This window comes from Rhincodon typus, chromosome 39 (assembly GCF_021869965.1).
Source record: "Rhincodon typus isolate 14 chromosome 39, sRhiTyp1.1, whole genome shotgun sequence".
NCBI lineage: Eukaryota > Metazoa > Chordata > Chondrichthyes > Orectolobiformes > Rhincodontidae > Rhincodon > Rhincodon typus.
The window spans coordinates 5,901,356-5,928,485 of NC_063370.1; the positions used below are offsets into that span (position 1 = coordinate 5,901,356).

General features: G+C 44.7%; 1 protein-coding gene and 1 long non-coding RNA gene across 5 annotated transcripts in view; one reads left to right on the plus strand and one right to left on the minus strand.

Annotated features, from left to right (window-relative positions):
- LOC109923172 (protein phosphatase 1 regulatory subunit 37-like) overlaps positions 1-22,966 on the minus strand; it is a 49,970-nt gene extending 27,004 nt beyond the window's left edge. Inside the window, exons 1-2 of the mRNA XM_048618206.1 lie at positions 20,263-22,966; positions 6,011-6,174 (exon numbers count right to left, since the gene is read on the minus strand). Of these exons, the coding sequence (XP_048474163.1) occupies positions 6,011-6,174; positions 20,263-22,099 (2,001 nt within the window). The 5' untranslated portion in view covers positions 22,100-22,966. The remainder of the gene's footprint in view (positions 1-6,010; positions 6,175-20,262) is intronic.
- A 554-nt stretch (positions 22,967-23,520) lies between these two features.
- On the plus strand, positions 23,521-26,783 carry LOC125487282. 4 transcript variants are annotated; one of them, XR_007265779.1, is made up of 2 exons: positions 23,521-23,651; positions 26,406-26,783. It is a non-coding gene; the product is annotated as an uncharacterized LOC125487282 (long non-coding RNA). The 4 variants fall into 4 exon arrangements; XR_007265778.1 differs by having other exon boundaries at positions 23,523-24,155; XR_007265777.1 differs by having other exon boundaries at positions 23,525-23,921.
- The last annotated feature ends 347 nt before the right edge of the window (positions 26,784-27,130 follow it).

The following is a 27,130-nucleotide window of genomic DNA, read 5'->3' on the forward strand; positions in this document are numbered from 1 at the left end:
GCACATCTGCCAATGTGGTATACTGCATCCGCTGTACCCGGTGTGGCCTCCTCTACATCGGTGAAACCAAGCGGAGGCTCGGGGACCGCTTTGCAGAACACCTACGCTCGGTTCGCAATAAACAACTGCACCTCCCAGTCGCGAACCATTTCAACTCCCCCTCCCATTCCTCAGACGACATGTCCATCCTGGGCCTCCTGCAGTGCCACAACGATGCCACCCGAAGGTTGCAGCAACAGCAACTCATATTCCGCTTGGGAACCCTGCAGCCCAATGGTATCAATGTGGATTTCACAAGCTTCAAAATCTCCCTTCCCCCTACCGCATCCCAAAACCAGTCCAGCTCGTCCCCACCTCCCTAACCTGTTCTTCCTCCCACCTCAAGCCGCACCCCCATCTCCTACCTACTAACCTCATCCCGCCCCCTTGACCTGTCCATCCTCCCTGGACTGACCTATCCCCTCCCTAACTCCCCACCTACACTCACCTTTACTAGCTCCATCCCCGCCTCTTCGACCTGTTTGTTTCCTCTCCACCTATCCTCTCCTCTATCCATCTTCTATCTGCCTCCCACTCTCTCCCTATTTATTTCAGAACCCCCTTCCCCTCCCCCTTTTCTGATGAAGGGTCTAGGCCCGAAACGTCAGCCTTTCTGCTCCTCTGATGCTGCTTGGCCTGCTGTGTTCATCCAGCCCTGCACCTTGTTGTCTCGGATTCTCCAGCATCTGCAGTTCCTACTAGCTCGTTCACCCTGCTCTGCCATTCAATAAGATCATATCCCATACGGTCTGTGTTTCAAATGACACATTCCAGTGTACTCTGAATGACTTTTGATTCACTTGCCTAACAATAATCAATCTACGTGTGCCTTAAAAATATTTAATTAGCCTGCCTTCACCGTCTTCTGAGGCAGAGAGTTCTAAAGTCACACAACCTTCAGAGAGAAAAACAAAATCATCTACATCCTAAATAAAGAAAAGGCTCTCATTTTAAAACAGTGCTCCATAATTTTGGGCGGACCCACAATCACTCAGCTGTATAAACACTGTGACTACAAGAGCAGGTCAAAGGCTGAGAATTCTGTGGTGAGTAACTCATCTCTCAACTCCCCAAAGCTGGCCCACCATCAGCAAGGCACAAGTCAGGTATGTGGTGCACGAGAAATGTTTTGCCCTCAGGCTGTATGCCTGACATGGAAAATACATTGTAAATATTAAGAGTATTACAATTGAATTGAGGACGCTGACAGTGGACAATTGCTGCATGGAGACAAGTTGAATTTTATTGCATTTTCTGTAACCTACACGTTGAAATGTCTTGTAATGTACATTTACAAATTTTATGAATCAAGTAAATCTTTGGGAAAAGAAAGAATCAAGCCAGGAGTGTGACAGAATACTCTTCACTTGCCTGGATGAGTGTAGTTCCAACAACACTCAAAGGGTTCAACACCATCCAGGATAAAGCAGTCCACTTGATCTTCACCCTATCCACCACTTTCAACATTTACTCCTTCTACCACTGATACGGTTAGAATCCCTTGCACATCAAACATCCTGGACTGCAGCAATTCAAGTAGGTAGCTCATAACCACCTTCTCAAGGGCAACGTGCAGGGTTATAGGTATAGGGTAAGGGGAATGGGTCTGGTTGGGATGCTCTTCGGAGGGTTGGTGTGGACTCAATGGGCCAAGTGGCCTGCTTCCACACTGTAGGGATTCTGTGATTTGATCTATCTGCATTGAATATATTCAATGATCCAGATTCTTGTGTTTTCCAGGGAAGAAAATTACAAAGATTAATGACACTTAAAGAAATTCTTTGCTTCTATCTTAAATGGCTGTGGCCCTTAGTTCTAAATTTGTCCACAAGAGGAAACATGCTCTCAACATCCAATATTTCAGTACACATCAGAACCTTGCACACTTCAATAAGCTCATTTCTCAGTCTTCTCAACAAGTATAGGCCCAAACTGGTCAACCATTCCTCATAAGTCAAATCCCTTCATTCCAAGAATTGACATGGGAAGTTTATCCTCCTTAAATAAGGTGGCCAAAGCCAGATGTGGCGTGAGAGATGTGGACTCACCAATGCCCTGTGGAGGGCAATAAATCAGTGTGGTGAACAAGGGTGAGGCCAAGGCCATACACTCAGCTATGCTGCCTGCCTGTAATGCTGTAGCTTGTGAAAGGCGTAACATATAAAAGATGGCTTCTTGAATGAAACACCCAAGTCAGGCACCCACCTGTTGGGACAACTGGGATAGGCACCAGCTGTAGATCTGCGGTCCTCAAGTGTTAATATCATCCCATTGTTCTGGCAAGGGAATGAAACAGTATGAAAATCACCAGTCAACAAAGGAGTATTTGACACATGAGCGATGGAAACTCAGGGCTTTGGTTGTAGCATAAGCAGTCATGTCAGCGGACTGGAATTCAACAGTCTCTCATCAGCAGGACGCTGGAGCAAGAGGCAGAATGTCACACCACACTGTCAGAGTAACTACAATAGCTGTGCCCCTTTACAAAGTGGCTCCTAAATTCCACCGGAAACTGATGACAGGAACAGACAAGACTTTGCTGGTAAAGGGTAAGGAACGGGGAGAAAGAAAAACCTCAATATTTTACTGAGGAGCAAACATCAAAAAGAAATCTGTGATGGTGCAGCTTACAGATAGAGTTGTCATCCAGAATTTTGAAAACACTTCAGACATGTTTATTCCAGAAATTCAGCTCTTGATGGATAGAGGAGCAGACTTGAGAGGTTGAATAGCCTTCTCCAGCTCTTTTTTTTATTAATTTGGGGGATGTGGGCATTGCCAACTGGGCCAGCATTTATTACCTGTCCCTAGTTGCCCTTGAGAAGATGGTGGTGAACTGCCTTCTTGAACCACTGCAGTCCAGGTTGTGATGTTCCCAAGTATCTGCTGCCCTTGTCCTTCTAGACAGAAGTGGTCTTGGGTTTGGAAGATGCTGTCTGAGGAACATCTGCAGTACATCTTGTACACACTGCTGTTACTGAGCTTCTGTAGTGGAGGGAGTGGATGCAGTACCAATCAAGCGGGCTGCTTTCTCCTGGATAGTGTTGAGTTTCTTGAGTGTTGTCGGGGCTGCACCCACCCAGGCAAGTGGAGAGTATTCTATCACACTCCTGACTTTTGCCTGGTAGATGATGGACACGCTTTGAGGAGTCATGAGGGGAGTTACTTGCCACAGAATTCCAAGCGCCTGGCCTTCTCCTGTAGCCACTGCATTTATTTGGCGAGTCCGGTTGTATTTCTGGTCAATGGTAACCCAAAGGACGTTGATTGTAGGGGATTCAGTGATGGTAACACCATTGAATGTCAAGGGGTGGTGGTTAGATTGTCTCTTATTGGAGATGGTATTGCCTAGCATTTGCAAAGTGCGAACGTTACTTGCCACTTGTCAGCCCTCCTGTCTCCAGGAGGCCACAGCTGTGCTTTAGTGGATCCTTTATGTGTAATGTGCAGTGAGTTGCAGCAGTCTACAATTCTTTTACAGTTTTGGTACCTGTATTTAGAAAAAGATATACTGGCATTGAATGCTGTTCAAAACAGAGACTGATTCCTGGGATGAAGGGCTTGACTCATCAAGAACCCTAATCAGGTTAGGCTTTTAGTCATAGATAACAAGGTGTAGAGCTGGATGAACACAGCAGGCCAAGCAGCATCAGAGGAGCAAGAAAGCTGACGTTTCAGGTCTGGACCCTTCTTCAGAAAGTCATTACAGTTTAGAAGAATGAGTGATCTCATTGAAACATACAAGATTCTGAAGAGGCTTCAAAGGGCAGATGTTGAGATGATGTTTTCACTAATGAATCTTGAAATGGGGGCGCCTACGCAGAAAATGGGGACACCCATTTAAACATAAGGAATTTCTTCTCCCAGAAGGCAGCGAATATCTGGAATTCTCTATCTCAGAGTTATGGACGCTAGATGACGGAAAACACTTAAAGGGAAGGTCGACAGATTTTTTAAATATCGGGGAACTGCCGAGCTGGGACAAAAGAAGAATTGGACCTGCAGCAGATCCGACATTATCTTGTTGAATGACAAAGCAGTTTTGAGGGGCTGAATACTTCCGCACCTATGTACATTCTTGTGTCTACTCAACCGTAGCAGCAAAGTTGAGCCTGGCCCTACCTTCCCAGTGTACGGGTAGTTCTGGTATAATGCGTGCTTCATTAACACAAATTGGCTGTAACGTGATTGATGAATAGCGGATGATGTTTGTATAATGCAAACATTTTGCTGTACAGGTACTGCGATTTTCTATGGCAATTTCCCTATAACATAACTTTCTGTAGTAATTTTCTATAGCATGAGGTGACACAGGAACGCAACTATCATGTTATAGGAGAACTACCTGTAAATACATTTAGACTTTCCACATGGATGACTGAACAATCAATAGGAGCAGCCATCCAGATTCTTTCTTCCGTCCTGACCTAGAGAGCGGAAGTGGGCTGTAAGGCCTTCATATTTGCACAGTCTTAGTTGAGCAACTGTCCAGTCCAGTCATTAAACACTATTGCTCTGTATGGTCATTAATAAATACCAGGTTATATTTACAAATTGAACTGCTGGGGGATCCATCTGAAGGCCATTCAGCCCATCACATCTGTGCTTGTGTTTTGCTACTAAACTAATTCAACACCCCTGCTGTTTACTCACATACTTGTAGCTACCCATGCTACAAACATTTATCCAGCTGTCCTTTGAAGGACTTTTATCTTAGCCGCTGCCTATCGAACTCTGTGCTTCGATAACCATTTGCATTAAAGACATTTCTCCTAACTACTTCTTTAATGAACAAACGTCACAAGGTGGTGTTGCCATTGGTGGAGATAGACCCCAGCCAAAGTCAGTAATTTCAGAGAATGTGGAGGGGTCAAAATGGTGACAACTCACTGGAACAAGGGCAATTTGCACAAGATGGGCACTGAAACATGTAGTCCAGACCTCTTGGCTGTGGCAGGGAGCAACCAGCCATATTAAGTACAATCTTGACAAGTACACAGCTTGGTTAGAGCTGGGACAAACTGATATTTACAGTTGTTATGTCAATAGAGGGCTCCAGAAACTTGTGACCACATGTAAACAACATTTTAGGTAGTTAGTGATAACATGTGAGTAGTAATCAAATGCCTGCTCTGTTAAGAACTGATAAAGGGAGAAAACAGCAAATCTGCATTGCCTCAAAACGCAATGCATTCACCAGCCAACAGATGGAGAAGCAGCCATTTTAGGTAGGTAGTAAAAGCCTGCCAAACTTAACCAAATCATGCCAAAAAAATTCTATTTAGCTCACTGGTCAAACCCAAAGCCTGAGCGTAGTAACAAGAAGGATCTCTTTAAAGGTTTGGATTTCACAGCTTGGCGAAGAACCATAGATATGGAAGGGTGCCTCTGTATTAGTCAACCAGCACAATGCCACAGCCAAGTAGAGTGAGTGTTACACACTCTCTTTTGTCTGCGTCCTACATAATGGATTACAAATTCACAATAAAGTTTTCGTTCTATGCAGTGAGTATTCACTGCTATGGGTCACTTTAGGACTAACCATTCGATCAATGGGTAAATTCTCCAGTTACCAGCTTTCTCCCTGACCTCCTCTTTTCCTTGGGCTACAATTCCACTGGCTTCCACACCCCTCTATCTCACAAAACTTCACTGTTCGACAATGGAGCATTACAGTTAAATTCAATTCTGTCCTCCCTCAACCTGTTTCCCCCACTGAGATCAGCAAATTTGGTACAAACCTGGGAGCTTACACAACTGTTCATAGTCAATTTGTTCACAGAACTATTGTGGGATCAGCTAGCCAAAATTTGGAAAACTTGATCAGGCTAGATCAGTAAATTATGCAAGTTAAACCAACCCAAAGAGAATAGACTCCAAGTGCCTCATTTGGAATTGAGCCTAATAAATGACAGATAAAATACAGTGGGCCGAATCCCTACAATAGAATATACATCATTTGTCATTAATGTATTTTCAGTTTAATAAAGGCGGGACTCGTATCATGGGCGAGTTTACTCTGGAAGTCCAACCTTACTTGGATCTGTTTGAGCAGTTTGTTAATTGGTTTGCAGTTCAGCTTCTGGCAGGCCATCTTGTAGGCAGCAATGATCTCCTCCACTGTCACATTCTGGGCTGAAAGACAGCAAACATTTCTGAATCACAACAAAACTCAGCAACCAGTTCAACAGTTAAACTAAATCATCCTTCTCCACCCATGTCCCGAGTGCATACATGCAAGTGTGAAGTAAGAATTGCTTAAATCCACAACCTAACTACAACACAGTTATACACACAAATGCCTAGCATTAACTGAAGGCACATTTATTTCTGATTATCACTAATTTTCTCTGCTGGGATTAATCTTCCACAGAACCATAGGGCAAAGGACAGAATTCTGTCTATCAAGTCTGTGCCAACTCTTTCACAGATCATTCCAGTTAGTTCTGCTCCCTTACTCTTTCCCCACATTCCTGCAAATTGTTTCTCCAAGTACGTATCCAATTCCCTTTTGAAGGTTACTATTGAATCTATACCCACAATCCTAATCAGGTTCTGTACTCCAAAACACAACAGTTCAATGTCACTTCCATATTTTCCCCCCAATCTAAGCAGACCCTGTGCCACAACGCGACCACTCCCTTTCTTTATACAGACTATTCATTTTAGGAAAAGTTGTCGGATCATAGCCCATTTCTGTTAGTTAACCCTAGAGTTTGTTATTTGTATGTGAATTTTGACTGTAAGTGAGAGAAAAATGTTTAATTATTGTGCAACATCATAACCAATCCAATCATGTTCTTATTCTACACGTGCCTTCCAGCAGAACTCAACAGGCAGTGTTCCTCTTCCCAATCCACAGTAATTGCAGCAAATTTGTGACACTGCCCCTGTCTGAAAGCAGTTTGGTAGTCACCGAAACCCTCAGTTATCAAACTTGGGTCTACTGAGCAAAACACCTCGGAGCTCTTGTGCATGCAATTAACCTAAGGCTCAAAGCAGTGCTTGTATAAAGAATTAGTTCTGCAATGTGAGGCAATTGGCTCTGAAATGTTTATTGAAGCAGATTGTAGATGCTTGGTGGCATAGACCTGCAGTATTCCTGCAAATAAGCCATTCCAAAACTTTTATCTTGCACTCATTGAACACAGTCACAAGAATTCCAAATCTCAAAGGGAAGGACAATTTATGCTACAAGGAAAGTGAGCTCCGATTGGAAGAGCTGTTACCAACCAATCAGGGCCCTCTCTTACGTGGTGTAAGTTGTTGCTCTCTTTGAAATTTGGCATTCTAGTGCAATTGTCCTGATATGTATAATGTGAAAAACATGCTTTCTTTCTTCTGAAAATAGTATGGTTTACACCGAGTTCTAACAGAGGTCATTTTTGGCCATGTGAACATTGGATGGGCGAGTGAAGATTCTGACTCTCCTAGACACAGCCCACCACAACAAGAAGGATGGTCTTGGCATAAAGTAGCAACATGACAAGCTACAAGCAAAATACTGCAGATGCTAGAAATCTTGGATAAAATAGGTGGTATTGGAAATGCTCAGCAGGTCAAGCAACTCCTGTGGAGAAAGACAGTTAATGTTTCGGGTTGTGAAGTCACATCAGAACATGAACATGACAATCTACTGTGGTGGTATCAGATACACTCACGAACAGAGCACGAAGCCCTTAGAAGTCAAATTTGATCTGGTTCTGAATGTATGTAAAAGAACATAAATTATTCAATTTCCCAACTCCTCTGTCCAGCATATTCAAGGCACTTCAAATACGATGCAATACTCTGCACTGTCACGATATTGCACTTGCACAGATTTTTCATCTACAAGGGAGTTGAGGGTTAAAAGAAGTAGACTGGAAAGCGGAGTTACAGTCACAAACAGATCAACTATGATCTTAATGAAAACACAGCAGGCTCGAAGGGTCAAATGCCTGGTGATTATTTCTTAAGGCCTTATGACAGTTTAATGTCTAACAGGAAGGAATTTTGCATACCAGATTCCTCAAATAAAAAGAAAGTGTGATTTTGGTGTTAAAGGCAGAATGCAGAGACAACTAATGAGCACCTTTGAATGATGCCATTGAGCTTTATCATCTTGAATACCTGGAACAGATCAAACAGGCCTTTGGTCAAAATCTCATTTGGACAGTGTTTGCAACAAGGCATGCATTTCTTTCATACACGCTCACAGTCTGGAGTGTACTTCGAACTCAGGTCAAAAAGACTCCTGACAGACGATATGAGTTGCAACGTAGTGAGAGCAATAGAATTATAGAACCCCTCCAGTGCAGAAGGAGGCCATTCAGCAAACAAAGTCTGCACCTAGCCCTGGAAGAGCATCACACACAGACCCAGCCCCCCTACCATATCCCTGAACACTATGATTTCAGTGTGGTCAATCCTTTTGGCCTGCACATCTTTGGATTGTGGAAGGAAACCATAGCACCCAGAGGAAACTGACATAGACATACAGAGGATGTGCAAGCTCCATATAGACAGTCACCTGAGACTGGAAATGAACCCAGGTCCCAGGAGCTGTGAAGCAGCACTGTTAACAACTGAGCCACCGTGCCACTCAATGCCAGACACTAAACTTTTTTTGGCTTTCTCAGATGCTGGTTCCAGGGAAAGTCACACACAGTGCACAGAAACAAGTTCCAAGGATGTAGCTAAACTTTAGGGGTCAGGCAGCTTAGGAGCATAAGAATAGGAGGCCGCTCAGCCCCGAATTTGCGCTTCCATTCTTATGGATGATCTGCGAGCTAACTCCACATATGAGCCTTTGCCCTATATCCTTTGATACCTTTAATTAGCAAAAATCCACCAAACGCAGTTTTAAAACTCACAACTGACTTAAGACCAATTGTCATTTGTGGAAAAATATTAAAAACTTCTACCATCCTATGCATGTAGAAGATTTTCCCCAATTTCACTCCTAAAATTCGAAGACAGCTGGTTAGCATGGTTCACTAGAAGGCGAGAATGTGGTTCCCTCTCTGGATGGATTCAGTAGTCCTTAAGGCCTGCCTTCTCATTTGTCTCCGTGATTTAGCATTACAATAAAAAGTAGGTCAGTCTAAAAATTAGAATCAGACTTGTACTCCTAGTTCAGGAGAAATGACTTTTCTCTATCAACCCTATTTGTTTCTCTTGATGTCTTGAAAACTTTGATCAAGTCATTCTAAGGAATACAACCCAAGTTTCTCCCTTCTTGCACTCCTGGAGCCCAGCTACCATTTCGGTGAATCTGTACTGCATTCCCCTCCAAGGCTAATTCTTCCGAAGGTACGGTGATTAGAACTGCTCACAGTACTGTAGGTTTGAAAGAACAGGGCACTGTGTAATGGAAGCATGACTCCAATTCCTGTATTCTCTGTTCCTGTAGATATAATCGAGGATGACAGCTCCTATTTGCAAGGTGGCCTATTCCTGCTGAAACAGCACTTTTTGGCTCCCTGATTGAGGATTTGGTTTGATAATCAAATCACCATGATCAAATTGTTTGGTTATGTCCAATGTCAAGGATGTTGCTGAGGTGTATGTGAGGCTGATGGGTGAGTGAGTAGGGTGTATATGTTGGGGTGGCTGGGTGTGCATGCATGTATGTTTTGTGGTGGTTTAAAGTGGAAGGGAAAATAATAGAGCTAAAGGCCAATAAGACCCCTTGACCTATTCGGTTGCATCCTGGGATATTAAAGGGAGTAGTTACAGAGATAGCGGATGCACAGGTTCTGGCAAAGCCTCAGAGGATTGAAAAACTACCAATGTAGCAGCCTTATTCAAAAACAGAGGGAAACAGAAAAAATAAAGAGGACAGCTATGGTAAACATCTGTCATTGGGAAAATGTTACAGCCTATTATGAAGGACGTAATAGCAGAGCATTTTAGAAATATGTACGATCGAGTAGAGACAGCATTGCTTCATGAACAGAAATCATGCCTGACATATTATTCCAGTTCTTTACAGAACTTTGTTAGAATTATTTGAGGTGGTAACAAGCAGAATATATAAAGGGTAACTGGTAGATGAAATATATTTGGATTTCTAAAAGACATTCAATAAGGGAGTTCTCATAATAAGAGCACATGGCATTGAGCGGAGTATTTTAGCATGGATAAAGGATTGGCTAACTTTTAGAATAGCGTTGGTTAAAGGAGGCACTTTTAGGACGTTAACCTGTAACTACTGGAGTGCAACAGGGGTCAGTGCTGGGCCCACAATCATTTACAATGCATGTTATATGGTGATGGAAGTGAATGTACTATCTGCAAACTTGGCAATGACACAGAAAAGGAAGACACAAGGAATCCACAGAGTGACAGAGACAGGTTAAGTAAGTGAGCAAAAACACAGCTAATGGAATATAATGTGAGAAAATGAGAGGTTATGATCTTCGGCAGGAAGAACAGAAGAGCTGAATGTAACTTAATGAGGAATGACTGCAGAAAGCTGAAGCATGGAGAAATTTGGGAGTCAAGGGCACAAATCACAATAATGCTTGCATCATCATTCAGCAGATTATAGGCAAGTGGAATGTTGGTCTTTATTTCAAAGGAAATAGAGCATAACCGGTAGGTCTTGGTAAAACTATTCAAGGCAGTAGCCAGACCACACCTAGAATACAGTGAGTAGTTTTGGTCTCCTTATTCAAGGGAAGATATACTGGCATTGGAGGCAGAGAACGTTCACTAGATTAATCCTGGGCATGGAGGGATTTTCATGAGGAGGGTTGAATAGATTGGGTTTGTACTCATTGGAATTTAGAAGATTGAAAGGAGACTTTATTGAAATATCTTATTCTTGGGGGGGCTTGACAGGGCAGATGCAGATACTTTGTAGAATACATCTTCTAAAGCACAATTTTCTTCCTTATAGAACTACATGGTATTGTCTCATTCATGCATTCATCTGATCACATTACCGCATTCTTTTAATCCCCCCCACTAAGACTGCAGGTACAGCGAGTACAGTCTGTCCCAGTTTATGAACGGGTGCTATGTGCAGTTGATTGATTAAGATTTTCCATGTGATCATTGTGTTGCCTCACGCTATACAATCTCTCTAGAGCTATGTGGTTGAAAACAATTTCGCTACTAGCCAGACTCATAGAAAACTGCCTGAAGTACAAAAGGTCTGAGTGGGGTCACACGAGGGATCACATCTCTCCACATCAAGTGTTTTCACCCTCAGTGTCATGCTGCACACAGGCAGAAGCTATTTGCTTTTATCTGAGGTCCAAACACAGGCCCTTCCTAACACCTCAATCTTGAAGTTGAAACAACTTATTCCTCATCCTGTGGAACTCCCTACTGTTCTGTCTCTGCTTCCTGCCACAGATCTACACTTCCAAGTGCAGAGTTGCCTTAGCACTGGTTCATTTGCCTTATACTATCTTTATAGCTTTAAATTGAGGGCTGATAGATATAGGACAGATGTCAGAGGTAGGTTCTTTACTCAGAGAGCAGTAAGGGCGTGGAATGCCCTGCCTGCAAAAATAGTAGACTCGCCCACTTTAAGGGCATTTAAATGGTCATTGGATAAACATATGGATGATAATGGAATAGTTTAGGTTAGATGGGCTTCAGATTGGTTTCACAGGTCGGCGCAACATCGAGGGCCGAAGGGCCTGTACTGCGCTGTAATGTTCTATGTTCTATGTTCTATGTATCCATATCAGGCTTACAAACCTCCTGTACAGTGGGGCTCCAGGCAAGGTAAAAACTGAACAACCTTACGTAGTCAAACAGGAGGCTGGAAGAACACAGCAAGCCAGGCAGCAAGTAGAGGAAAGGAGAAGTCAACATTTTGGGTATAACCCTTCTTCAGGACTGGATGTGGAGGTAGGGGGAGCTTCAGAAAAAAAAGTGAAGAGGGGGTTGGGGGTGGTGGAGTGGTGATGGTAGGTGGACACCGGTAGTAGGTATGACCTGGTTGGTGGCTGAAAAGGAGGATCAGAAGATGGAATGGAGGGAGGAGGTGGGATTGGAAAGGGAGCTGGGGATGGGTTGGAAGGTTATTTGAAATTGGAGAACTCAATGTTGTGTCCCCTGGGTTATAGAGTGCCCAGGCGGAAGATAAGGTGCTGTTCTTCAAATTTGCATTCTGAGTCTTTATAACACTGGAGAACGCCAAGGATAGACATGTTAGAAGGGGAGAGGGAGGGTGGTGGGAGTTGAAATGGACGGTGACCAGGAGATTAGGCTGGCTGTTATGGGCCAGGTGAAGATGCTCCATGAAATGGTCACCTAGTCTACATTCGGTCTCACTGATGAAGAGAAGACCATACTGGGAGCACCTGTTGCAACAGGCTAGGTTGGAGAAAGTGCAGGTGAAGCTCTGTCTCACCTGGAAGGACTGTTTAGGGCCCTGGAGGGAGGGGAGGGAGGTGATGTGATGTGTGGGCAGGTGTTGCAACTTCTACGGTTACAGGGGAAGGTACCGGGCAGGTTGGAGCAGTTGGTGGGGAGTGCGGCATGAACTAAGGAGTGGCAAAGGAAATGATTCTTGTGGAAGGCAGACAGCGGTGGTGAGTGGAAGATGTTCTGGGCGGTGGGGTCTAATTGGAGATGGCAGAAGTGTTTGAGGATGATACATTGAATGCGGAGGCTGGTGGGGTGGAAAGTGAGGACAAGGGGGACCCTATCTTTATTATGTTTGGAGAAAGTGTGGTGGTTAAGAGCTGTGGAACCAGGAATGGAGGAGGCGCGGTGGAAGGCTACCTAGATGACGGAGAAAAAACAGTGTTGTTTGAAAAAGGTGGACATCAGGGATGCTTGGGAATGGAACGCCTCCTCGTCCAAGCAGACGCAATGGAGACAGAGGAATTGGGAAAAACGGGATGGTTTTTGCAGGATACAGGGTGGGAGGAGGTGTAGTCTAGGTAGCTATGCTGGTCCATAAACTGTCACCAGAAATGGAAATGAATAGGTCAGGAAAGGGGAGGGAGGTGTCTGAGGTAGACCAAGTGAATTTGAGGGCGGGGTGGAAGTTGTTAGCGAAGTCGATGAACTGCTCCAGTTCAGCCTGGGTGCAGGATGCAGCACCAATGTAACGGTGGAAGAGTTGGGGAACACTACCGGTGTACATACTGAAGAGGGACTGTTCGACAAACAGGCAGGCATAGCTGGGGCCCATTCAAGTGCCCATGGCAACTCCCTGGATTTGGAGAAAGTGGGAAGAATTGAAGGAAAAGTTATTGAGAGTGAGGACTAGTTCAGCGAGGTGGAGGAGGGTATTGGTGGAAGCGGAACTGGATGAGTCTGTTGGAGAGGAAAAAAACTGAGGGCCTGTAGGCGGTCCTTGTGGGGCATGGACATGGAAAGGGATTGCTCGTCCATAGTAAAGGTGAAGTGCTGGGGGTGAGGGAACTGGAAGTCTCCAAAGACATAGAGGCTGTAGTTTGTGTCCCGGATGTAGGTGGGGAGTGCCTGGACCAAGGAGGAAGAGAATGAAGTCGAGGCAGGAAGAGATGAGTTTAGTCGGGCAGAGCATGTAGAGATGGGTCGGCCAGGGTAGTTGCACTTGGGGATCTTGAGGAGCAGGTAGAACTGGGCAGTGCTGGGCTGGGGGACTATAAGGCTGGAGGTGGTGGAGGTTGGTCACTGGAAGCAATGAGGTCATGGACAGTGTGGGAGACAGTGGCTTGATGGGCCATGGTGGGATCATGGTCAAGGGGGCGGTAGGACTCAGTTGGTTACAAAGTGACAGCATTCAGAAAGGTGACTACTCATTCCACCGACCTCCAAACACAAGGTCCTGAAAGGATGTGGTCTACGGTTACGAAATGAATGTGAAAGGAAATAGATAACTATTTTAAGAAAAAGAAATTGGGAAAGATTGCAATAAGCCCATTATAAAAAACATAAATTACACTGGTACCCAGTCACGTTGCTCCAAGGCTCCTTTGGAAGCACCTCACAAACCTGTGAATTCTGCTACCTGGAAGAACAAGGGCAGCTAGTGCATGAGTACGCCACCACTTGCAAGTATCTCTCCAAGCTACACCTTATCCTGACTTTGAAATACATTACCACTCCTTCAGCATCGCTGGGTCAAAATCATGGAACTCCCTTTCTAACAGCACTGTAGGTGCACTTGGGCTATTGTGGTTTAAAGAAGGTTTAACAGAGACCTATGGGGCAACTTTTTCACACAGAGAGTGTGGTGCCTGTATGGAATGAACTGCCAGAAGTGGTAGATGCAGGTACATTTAGAACATTTGGACAGATACATGCGTAGGAAAGGTTTACAGGGACATGGGCCAAACACAGGTAAATGACACTAGTTTAGTTTGAGAAACCTGGTCAGTACGGACAGGTTGGACTGAAGGATCTGTTTTCTTGCTGTATGACTCTATGACAGCTCATCACTACCTTCTCAAAACGCAATTAGCGATGGGCAATAAATGCTGGCAATGCCAGTGACGTCAACATTCTGTGAACGAATAATGGCAATGTGCACAAAGATATCACAGTTGATCCCTCGTCTGTGCTGAGCTTTTTTGGGTTGGAGGAGCAAGCATTTCTCAATATCTGTACTTGAGAAAAATCAGCTAGGCTAGTGTCTTGCACTATAAAGAGTGGATGTCAGCTAAGGACAGATTAACCTTGGCTGTGGCATCCTGCACACTCAAAATAACCTCTCATCTGCTAGACTCACATGCTAAAAATGTCCACTTGCATGAGAGTAGCCATTGCCAGAGAAACAGTATTCCTGCAAGTCACGGAGTCACACAGCATGGAAACAAACCCTTCAGTCCAACTCGTCTGTTCTGACCTGGTTTCCCAAACTAAACTAGTCCGATTTGCCCAAGCTCGCCCCATCTCTCTCTAAACTTTTCCAATTCATGTACTTGTCCAAACGTCTTTTAAATGGTGTAACTGCACCTGATCTAACTCTTCCTCTGGCAGTTCATTCCACACAGGACCCACCCTCTGTACGAAAAAGTTGCTCTTAGGACCCTTCCAAATCTTTCTCCTCTCTCCTTAAAATTATGCCCTCTAGTTTTGAATTCCCCTACCCTAGGGAGAAGACATTTGCTATTCACCTTATCTATGGCTCTCATGATTTTATAAACCTCTATAAGGTCACCCCTCAACCTCCTATGCTCCATGGAAAAATGTCCCAGCCTATCCAGGAATGCCAATTTGTCAATATGGCTTGTTCCCGAATAAGAAATAGTAAAGCTAACTAAGGGCTGGTTGTGCAGCTATTTTTAAATTTGATCCTTAGTCTCTCCTGATGCACTGGATAATCTGCCCTGTGCTAAGATGTCAAATCTACTAATGCGCCGCTCAAACTAAAGCAACACTTTGTCCACACCTGACGTGTGGCTGCACAACTCCACCTATTCAGCAGACAACTGCAACGTGAAACTCATTTGTCGCCAACCAGTGCTAGGTAATACTAGTGAGCATTATACTTGTAATTGTCTGTAAATTGAGAATATGTTTAATATAAAGGGCAGGCAAAATCATTAAGCATATTCTTGTGTTGGTGTAGTAGTACAGTTAGCAATCTGACATAGGAATGTGAGATCTGCCTTGAGGCAGCACCACAAAAAACAAAGTTTATGAGCACTTCCATACCAACTCATTTTAGCTCATTTGTGCTGAAACTCTGCATCTATGCCTTTGTTACTTCTAGATTTCACTGTTTGCTGGCTGACCTCTCATCCTGTAAACCCACGCTCATCCAAACCTTAATCAGTGAGGAGAGCCTCTTTTAAAGAAAGTTTCCTAATCAACCTGTTCAGGAATGTTATTACAAGCGTCCGGAACAGGTGGGTTTTGAACCCAGGGCTTTCTGGTTCAGAGATCAGGATACTACCAGTGAACCACAACAGTCCCACGCACATTTCCTTCCAGGAAGACAGCAGACAATAATCAGTTCACAAAAAGGAGATGACAGTCAAAAGTGAAGCTCTTAATGTCTCAGGTTCATATCAGATGACGTGGGGGTCCAGAGTAGGCCTGACAGTGACCAAAATGACAAAAAGGGAAAAAAAAAAAAATCAATCTGCTTGGTTACCTGCTCCTAATCACTGACTTGTAACCCTCCTCTTCTCTTGCTGAATGAATACTGGAAGAGGACAAATCACATTGGGGTAGCCATTGGGAAAAACTCAGTTGGGGAAGGCTTAGGCTCTCCCACTGTAGTACACCAAGGGGATGCAAACGACACAAAATCCATTTGGCTGGTCATGAAATATCTATTGTAAAACAGAATCAGTAATTATAGGTTTAGTGAGGCACATCTGCTGAGCTGCCACAAAAGGGCCAAATGGCCTATTCCCAAATCCACTCTAAGAACCAGCTTTTTATTTAAACTGTGTGATTAGATAAAGAAAATCTGTGAATGAAGAACTACTCATGTAACAGCTCCACAAAATGTAAAACTTTCAGAATCTAATTTAAAAAGTTTTTTTCTTTAAAAAGAAAAGTTTCACCAACTATCAACCATTGTCATTAAAAAAACACATCTGGTTCACAAATGACCACTGGGGAAGAACATCTGCCATCCATACCTAGTCTGGCATATGTGTTACTCCTGACTGACAGCAATGTGGCTGACTATGAAATTGCCCTCTGAAACAGCCTAGCAAGCAATTCAGTTCAATGGCAATTAGGGCTGGACAATAAATACTGGCCTCACCAGCGATGCCCACATCTTATGAAAAGTTATTCACACACCTCTTCACAACACAGTGGTCGTACAGGAAATACTGCATTACAGATAGTAGAATTCCAGAGTGGACAAACGGAACGTTGTCATTTATTGCAAAAGGAATGAAATTCAAAAAATAGGAACATTTTGCTCCAAGTGCATAGGGCATTAGTGAGACACATCTGGAGTACTGCAGAGAGTTTGGTCTCCTTATTTCAGAACGGATATGCAGACAGTAGAATTGAGACCACATTTACTTCAGCCATGATTTTATCAAATGGCAGAGCACACACAATTAGCCATTTGGCATGCTCCTGCTCCCAAAAGTCATATGTTTACATATACAACACAATTGGACTGGTTTATGAAAATGCCCTCTGTTTAACAGCATGTCAACACTCCCTGTCTAGACTCAAATGTGCAGTGGGGAGTCAGAGGGTTGTTGGCTCTCATTATGCTGTATTGCAGAAATAAATCGAGCACCTTGGACAAAACTGAGTGTGCACCTTTAAACAGACGTCAAACGTGGCTTAGATAGCAACATTTTTGCCTCTGAGTCACAAGAATCTCAGTCCCAGGTCCCACTCCAATATTTAAACACAAAAAAATCAAGGCTGACACTCCAGTGCAGTGCTGAGGGAGTGAAGCGCTGTTGGATGTGTTGTGTCTCAAAAATTAAACTGGGTCATAGAATCCCTACAGTGTGGAAACAGGCCATTCAGCCTATCAAGTCCACTCTGATCCTCTAGATAACATCCCACTTAGACCCGCCCCACCATCCTGTATTTCCCATGGCTACTCCATATAGCCTGCACATCCCTGGACGCAATGGGCAATTTAGCATGGCCAATCCACCTAACCCGCACATCTATGGATTGTTAGAGGAAACCGGAGCACCTGGAGGAAACCCACATAGACACAGGGAGAATGTGCAAACTCCATACAGGCAGTCACCTGAAGGTGGAATTGAACCCGGTCTCTGGTGTTGACAGGCAGCAGTGCTAACCACTGAGCCACTGTGCCGTCATGGGTGGATGTCAAAGATCCTAGACATTATTTTGATGGAGAGCGGGACAGTTCTCCCCCATGTCCTGACCTTAAATTTACCCTTTGAACATCACAAAAACCAACGATCTTGTCATTACTACATTGTTGTTTATGTCAGTTTGCTGTATATAAATTAGGTGTCGATGTTCCTACCTTACATCATAATTGCGCTCCAAAAGTATTTTGCTCATTGTAAAGAACTTTGGGACATCCAGGGATCCTGAAAGCTGCATATAAATCCAGGCTTTTCCTTTCCTTTCAACATAAGTGACCCAAAGCATTTTACAGGTGCACTACTGAAAGGTGTGCTACTGAACAGCTTGACATTGAATCATTTCAGGAGATATTATGGTAGGTGGCCAAAAGATGGTTAAAAACCGTTCTAAGCAGCAACTTAAAAGGAAGACGGAGAGGTAGAAAGGTTTAGGGAGGGAATTCCAGATCTTGGGGCCCAAGGCAGCTGACAGCACAGTCACCAACGGTGGACTGATTAAAATTGGGAATGCTCAAGTGGTCAGAATCAGAGAAGCACAGAGATCTCAGAGAGTGTGGGGCTGGGAAGGCTACATAGAAAATGAGTGGGAAGTTAAGGCCATAGATAGGCTTGAAAACAAATATGGGAATTTTAAAACGGGGGCACTGCTTAACCAGGTGCCAATGCAGATCAACAAACATAGGGCTGATGGATGAAGGAACTTGGTATGCATTGGGATAGGGGCAACAGGGGTTTAGGTGACCTCTGGTTTCTGTAGGGTGGAAAGTGGGAGACAATAAGGATAGCATAATGGAACAGTCAACCAAAGGTTTGAAGGAGGGTAATAACAGGAGATGAGCTGAGGTGTTGTGGAGACCGCAGTGTTATGGAGATGGAATCTGCAGTCCTAGCAATAGAGGATAAGCATCAAAAGCTCAACTCAGGGCCACGTTACACACCAGGTTGTGACAAGTCAAGGTTACGTTCAGACCAAAAGCATTACTTCCCTTTCCAGACACTAACTTATTGTGTGCATTTTCTGTTTTTATCCAGTAATCATGCTGTAATGCTTGCCATTGGAATTTGTGTAAGAACATATATCTGTCCAAATGTGATGCTCCGCATCCATAGTATTAATTCTATGGTAACACAGTCTGGTCCCATTCATCAAGAGCAAGCACCAAGGGTCCCCTAAGCCACTCAACATCTCAGAACTATACCCTGTCAGAAGCTTATATTTTCCAAGAAAGTAGAAATTCTGAACTCTCCAAAACCTGGCAATGCAGTTTGGATATTTCGACCTAGAAGGACAAGGGCAACAGATGCACGGGAAAGCCTGCAATGTGCCCTTCAAGGCATATACCATCCTAACTTGGAATTAGATTACCATCCCTTCACTGTTGCTAGGTCAAAATTCTGAAACTTCCTAACAGGATTGCAGGTTCACCCACACAACAAGGACTGCAGCGGCTCAAGAGGGCAGCTCCTCACCTCCTTCTCAAGGGTCAATTAGGAATAGGGCAATAAATGTTGGTCTAAGTATTGCCACCTAAATCCTGTGAAAGAAATTTTTTTAAACTGTCTCAAAGTTTCCCAAACATCACATTGCATTTCCATTAGGAACCCCAGGAATGCTGCCTAAACCTTTAGATATTCTGCCCTAACAGCAAGTGAGATCAGGGCCATAACAAAGATGGCGGGAGTGAAAGGAACCAGGTTCCTGTTTTATGGCATTCTGTATTGTCCCACTTTCCCCTCACACATACACTTATCAGTTTCTCACTGTTTAAATAGTAAGCACTGACATCAAGGTGACTTGATTCAGCCCAACAAAACAAACAGAAAGTTAACATTAAAACTAGTTAGTACTAATTAAAACAATGTTTCTGCCACACACACCAACCTTGGAGTAAGGGGATCAGATGGGGTCAGTGTTTAACACCTGAGCAAAATCTTAGGTAGATTGTTGTCCTATTGATATAGGCAGGAAGTAAACGTTAAGTGAAAATTTCGACATCGGTCAGGACAACCAATGCCAACCCCTTCCCCAACATCCCGCAGACACTTCTGTATGCTAATGCATGCTCAATCCAGCTTCTGGCACTTCAGCCAAGCATTTGCTTTCCATTCTCAACAGAAACAGTGACAACACGGCTCAACCATGGCAAGCATCACTTCAATCCTGCTCTCATTCGATTGCTATGGGCATGGGGGACTGGGACCAACTGCTCATGGGGAAGATCAAACACTGCCTGTTTCTGGCCCATAACATCCATATACTTTCTAGTACAGATAGTGGTCACTGGTGTGAGAATTCAAGCTCCCTTTCTTAGGCCTCAGGCATTGAGGAAAATCAAAGCAAACTCTGTTGCCACTCCATCTTAGAACAGGCAATTCAGCATGGGACAATTTACGCAAACCCATTCTGACACTTAACTATTTAGCCCACAAGACATGTAAAAACAGAATCAAGAGATAAACGTAGAATAAAAATTTTGTCTTGTATATAAAAATATATAGGCTTTACCATGTCTCCATGGGTCTTTTGGCTCCACAGCTCCAGAAACGATGGCCTCGTCTGAGGGAAAGGTTACCCGCTTCACGCTTTGCTTTGCCCGGCTGTCCACTGAGGGCGAGAGCAAAGTGGCATCACCAGCCTGGTCCCGGGAGGAGGAGGTCAATGCAAGAGGATGGGAGATGTCGCCCACTGGGGAGAGCAAATCCAAACGCATTCGGGACGAAACAGAATGTTCAGTGCAAGCGTTGCTTGCTGAAGTGTTTATCTGTAACCTGGCAGTGCCTGCTGCCAGAGGTAATGGCCCCTCACCGTCTGAATCAGTTGACCTACACTCCTCCTCCAACTGCTGGTCTGCAGAATTCTCTTCTTCCAAAATCAATGTGCAGTTTGCCTTCTCCTGGTTTACACCTCGCTCCTCGCTGGCCTGTTGTGTCATGTTTGTATCCGCCTGCTGCATCGCAGTCAGTTCCAGATTTCGGCAGTTCCTCTCGCTGTCCATTTCTTTGCTGCTCTCACTGTTGCTGGTGTTTGGCTCCCATTTTTGCAGTTCTTCAATTTTCACTTTCTGCAGTCTTGTCTCTGTTGACACACACTGTGTGAATTTATCTGTCGTTTGTACAGTAGACATGTTCTGTCTCCTGTCCTTTTCTTCCACTGTCCCTGTCTCAAGGCAGTTTTCCTCTACCATGCTTTCTTTCACCACACAATTGGCTTCACGCACGCAGAGTTCCTGGTCTATCCCCTCCTCTTTACCCCTTCTTGCAGATTTCTCTGTCAGCAGATCTTTGCCTCTGGTACCGTTGCTCCCTCGTTCCTGGTGCATTCTTCCCTTCAATTCTCCTCCAAGTTTCTGTGTGGATTCACTGTTTCCTGCCTCATACTTCCCATCCTCTGACCCCAGTTTGTTTCTCCCACTCTCTGAACAGCTTCCCTTCTCAGCCTCTGAAATGAGTGTTCTCTCCTGCCTCCTCTCTTCCTTGGGATCTCCCTTCATCTCCTTATTTTCTAACAGGCAGTCACCAGTCGCTCCTTTCACACCTTTCCCATCATAAGGACGGACTACCTCTTCCTCAGTTGAGGATGCTCCCGACCCACTATTAACCATTATCTTGGTCTGGTTACCATTTATCTCTATTCCCCTCTGGCATGGATGGTCTCCACTTCCACTATAAGTACTCTGTTCTTGGACATTATTACCCTGATTGCTGCAGCTAACCTCTCCCAGATTATCACTATTCTCCTGATGACAGTGGTGTCCCCTGACAGAAGTATTCTCAACAGCCATGTCGCTTACAATATTAGCACCCTGACCATCATAGAAGCCCAAACTTTGATTAGGATTAATTACTTGGTGGATTTCCAGTCTATCAGCCTGACTGCAGCAGTTGCCCACTCTCAGTTCAGTCTTACTCTCCAGCTGGTGGGTCTGGTCTCTCCATTCAGGGGTACTAACCTCTCTACTTCTCTGATGATCATCTCCCAGGGTATTATCACACTGACTATGACAGTAGCCCTCTCTGAGGTCAGTATTATTCTTCTGCTGCTCTTCTGGGTCAGTATTATTATTTTGACTACGGTTAAAACCACCCTGAAGCTGGGAATCAGCCTGTTGCAGGGAATTATTAGCCTTGTTATGGCAATAATTATCTCTAAGGTGTGTATTATTCACTTGCTGCTCTCCTGGGTCAGTATTATTACACTTAGTGTGGTTAAAACTTCCCTGAAGCAGGGAATCAGCCAGTCCTGGGGTATTACCACTCTGACCGTGACAGCAGCCTCCTCTTGGGTCAGTATTCTCTATATGGTGGCTTTGGTCTCCCCTGAGAGGGGTATTACCAACCTCCATCACTTCCAGGGTATTGCGATCCTGAATATACCAGTAAATCACTCCCAGTTCAGTATGATACTATTAGATCAATATTATAAGGCTGATAATGGTTAACGCCTTTTTGGAACTAGCGAGCAGCCTGTCACACTGTATTACTAACCCAAATATGGCAACTGCCCTCTCCTAAGTCAGTATTATTGCTCTTAACTGTGAATGTTAAAGCTTCACTAGAGCTGGAAATCACCCTGTTCCACAGAATTATGATTCCAATTATTGCAGTAATTCTCTCCTAAGTTAGTATTATCGCTCTGATTTAAGCATGGATTTGGAAATTAGCCTGCCCAAGGATAATGGTCTCCGAACTATAGCAATAATTCTCACGGTAGTATTACCTGATTTTGCTGCTGTCCTAGGTCAGTACCATTATCGTGACTGTAGTTAAAGCTTCCTTGCAGTTGCTCTAGAGAATTATTACACGGATTAAGGCAGTAATTCTCTCCCAGGCCAGTATTATCCTCTTGCTGCTCTGACAGGTCGGTTTTACGACTCTGACTGTAGTTAAAAGCTGCGGACAGCAGTTCACTCCCAAGGACAGCACTGTTCTCTGGCTGGCGAGTTTGAGCTCTCCTTCACCTACATCCCTTCCCTGGAGCTGGGGATGGGGAGAGCTTGGAGCCGATTCTTCCTCCCCACCCCCACCCCCCTCCCACCGCTGTCTGGAAAGGGGGGTGGTGGTGGTGGTGGTGGTGGTGGTGGTGGTAGTTTAAGGTTGTTTTTTTCTCCTCCCCTCCCCCCCCAACCCCTCCTCCTCTCACCACCCCACGGGTCTCAGGGACTGACTCCCTCCACCCACTCTGATTATGTCTGCACCTCCGTCCCTCCCTTCCCCCCCGGACTCCCGCTCACACCCCCGCAATTCGTCTCACTACTTGAGGTCCTGGTCCCAACTGAGGCCTAATAAAAGCTCACTCGCCCCCCCCCCCCACCAAATATTGGAGGAAGAAGGACCTCGAGTTAGCGTCTCCCGGGCGGCTGCTCCTGCTGCCTTCCACTGACTGCCTCCATGTCCCCGGCTTTTTTTCTCCACAAAACCCCCTCCCCCTAACGATCCCGATGCTGTCTCCGCCGCGTCTCTGTCTAATCGAATCGATTGTTGTCGGAGGGAGGGCAGGAGGAGAAAACAAATCGCGCACCTCTCCTGCCGTCGGCACTTTCGCCACCACGCGTGCGAACTAAAGATGACGAGAAAATGTATCAATCTTCTCCAGATCGCCCCCAACTCAGAATAACGGCATTTAATTCGCTTCTTTTTTTAATCGAAGAAAATGAAAGGTCCGCCTCTCTTTTGTTTGCGGCGGGAAAGGGGATTCCAGCCCGAATCTGTTGACAGGATTTACCTCAATTATCGTCCGCCTCGCCACGGTGGCCGCCATTTTGGAAAGTCAGGTAAACACAGCGGGCGGTTACAAACTCTCCCCCTTTAAATGTCAACTTTTTATTTTCTCCAGGCACACACTCTTTCTCTGCTTTTCGTCTGCCCTTTCCTGAGCAATAACAAAAACAAACTGAGGTAAAGGGAACAGAATTGTTACGAAGGAGGCCGTTCGGCCCGACGTGCCCTGTTCCCCGCTCTCCTTATGAACCTTGGTGACTGGGTGGGTCCTGTCTCTCGCCTTTATACCGTATGCACATTTCCAGAAATGGGAGGATCCGGCGGGGCGGGGGAAAGCCGAAGGGCGAGGACGTGAAGGGGAGAATAAGAGAAAAGAAAGGGAAAAGGCGTTGGGGGCGAAGCAGGTCGATCCTCAATTTCGTGGAGGCTGCAGGTCCATCCTAGAAGGTTGGTGGCTCTAATGCAGAGCTGGACTTTGTGTCCTGCCCCATCGGTGGAGTTCAGGTTTCTACTGGGACAGAGGGAGTAAGCTAGTGGTCAAGAAATTTGGATCCAGCTGCTGCTCTTGGGGTCTGGGCCCCAGCCTGAGCCCACTTCACCCAAGAGTTTTGGGCCCTATATATTGGTCCTTGCATACACTTGACAAGCCAGTTCCGGGCCCACGAGGAGGAAACGGAAACCGTAAGAAGGATGAGTTATGATCTATAAATATTTAAAATGACTTGAGATAGTATGTGAAAGTTAAAGTTTGTTTTTATTATGATATATGATTTTTCATACTATTCTGTTGGTATCAGAAATGAGTTACAATGAAGAAAGGTTACGAGGTTCGTAGATGAGATAGTTCAGTGGTCATATTTTAGCGAAACACCATTTATGTGTGGACAACTTGGTGCCCATCGACACGGGTTTACTAATAGCCGGGCCGGTTGCCTAGAAACAGAAGAGGAGTATCAGAAAGCATGAAGGGCATTGACTATCTCCAACAAGAGAAAATCAAACATCTCCCCTTCAAATCAGATCTACCAATGATATTGTCGCCATTGAATTTTGACCATCCAGGTCAAAACAACCCACTTGACTGGCACCCCATCCATCACCTTAAACATTCACTTCACCATTGATACACACAATAGCAGCAGTATATACTATTGACAAGATGCACTGTAGCAAGCCACCAAGTCCAAACATATAGCCTGTGCCACTTAGAAAGACAAGTGCAGCTTATGCAAGATCTCTTCAACAAGAAAATAAGAACAGGAGTGAGCCACTTGGCCCTTCAGACCTGTCCAGCCAGTCAATATGATCATGGTCGACCATCCTACTCAGTACCCTGTTTCCCCTTTCATCTTATACCCTTTGATCCCTTTAGCCCTAACAACTATATCTGTCTCCTCCTTGAAAACATTCAGTGTTTTGTCCTCAACTGCTTTCTGTGGCAGAGAATTCCACAGGCTTACCCCTGTCTGGATGAAGAAATTTCTCCTCATCTAACTCCTAAATGCCCTATCCCTAGACTGTGTTCCCCTGGTTCTGGACTGTAAAGTCATCCAGGATATCCTTCCTGCATTTACCCTGTCCAGTCCTGTTAGAATTATGTAGGTTACCATGAGATCACCTCGTCATTCTTCTAAACTGTGGTGATTATAGTCCTGACCAGTCCAGCCTCCCTTCAGTCCTGCCTTCTCAGGAATCATTCTGGTAAATCTTTGTTGCACTCCCTCCATAGCCAGAACATCCTTCCTCAGATAGGGAGACCAAAATTGCACACAATACCCAAGGTGTAATCTCACAAAAGTGCTGTACAATCGCAACAAGGAATCCTTGCTTTTGTACACAAATACTACTCTACCCAAATATCATCATGACTTGGAAACTGTATTGCCATTACTTCACTGTTGCTGAAACAAAATTGCTTCCACTCAAGCTCAGCATGTTCTGAGGAGGCTGGTAAATCCCCAATTGTGATGTGAGGACTCTGCCACAAGTGGGGCAAGTAGTGCTTGAAGCGACAGATGGATGAGGTGCTGGGACATTTGTACACTCTCTCTGTTGCCTGGACTTCACATCTGCACATTTCTGATTTAAGCCTCTTGATATGATTGGTGCCTCCTGGTTGACCCTCCTTGATTTGGGCCAGTCATAAACCAGGGACTTCCAGGAGTTGGCAGAGATGCGATGTTTGACCTTGCCAGGGTAGTCTTGAGGACACCCCTGAAACATTTCCACCTGTCCTCCTAGTCGAGGCCAATTCTGAGTAGAGCAGTTGCTTCGAGCAATTGGTATCAGGCACACAGGTGACATATTTCTGCCGGAGCTTGTTTCCAGGGATTAAAACCTCAATATTGACTTGGAATTAGCATGTTGGCTTAGAATCCCTACTGTGTGGAAGCAGGCCATACGGCCCATTGAGTCCACGTTGACCCTCCGAAGAGCATCCCACCCACGCTCGGACCCCTACCCTATAACCCTGCATTTCCCATGGCTAATCCTATTAACCTACACATCTGTGGACACTGAGGGCTATTTGGTGTGGCCAATCCACCTAACCTGCATATCTTTATAGACTGTGGGAGGAAACTAGAGCACCCAGAGGAAATACACACTGGCATAGAAAGAGTAGGGAAACTCCACACAGATAGCTGCCCAAGGCTGAGATCGAACCTGGGTCCCTTGTTCTGTGAGGTAGCAGTGCTAACCACTGTGCTGCTTGGAAGAGGATGCTGCTGTTGAGTCTGTTGCCTTGCAAACATAATTCACAATCATAGCTAAGAAGCATTTCTTTGTATGTCTCTGATATGCACTGGGTGTTCATCAACCTGGAATAATTTGTAGCATTTCAGTCTATAAGTTCTTTGCACTTCCTCTGTGGTGAGTATACTCATGCTATTACTATATTCTTAGGTTTCTATCTGCCTTATGTATACACAGGGTGAGCCAGATGGAAAAAAGAATTGTTGAGTAAATACCAAACGAGGCTACAAGAGCAAGGGAACTTTTACATAATACCAAATGAGACAAATGAAGTTCTTTGGACATGTTATCTTTGCAGAAGTGTTGGAGCTGAATCACTGGCAGAAGGATTAACAGAAGATGATCAAGAGGCCAACAATGAAGGCTCCAGCTTGAGAATAGTAAAGACTGGCTTAATCAGAACTCCAGAAACAAGGACACCTGCTGATGCTATGATCAGAAAGTTTGGAAGACTAAGACCTTGTAACTCATGTCACTTGGCATGACACTTAGACATTCCTTTTGGTAGCAACTTTCATATTTTTACTAATCTCTGGGTAAAGTGGATTTTCTTGAGTCCCTTACTGGATTTATTTTGACCATTTTCTTTTCACAGTGCCTGGTTGTGGTCTTGCCCACAAGTGGAAACTGCCTCCCCATGCTTACCCTGTCAAACCCCTTCATAATTCTCAAAACTCCCACCAGGTCACCTTGCAGTCTTAATTCTAGTACAGGATGTGAACATCAGCAATTGTTGCCCAAGCCTTTTGCCCTTGAACGAAATGGCTTCCCAGACCATTCCAGAAGGAAGTTAAGAGTCAACCGCATTGCGGCTGATCTGGACTCACGCATGGGCCAGACTGGGTAAGGATGTCAGACATTCTTCCCTACAGGGGTTTAGTGAACCAGATGGATTTTTAATG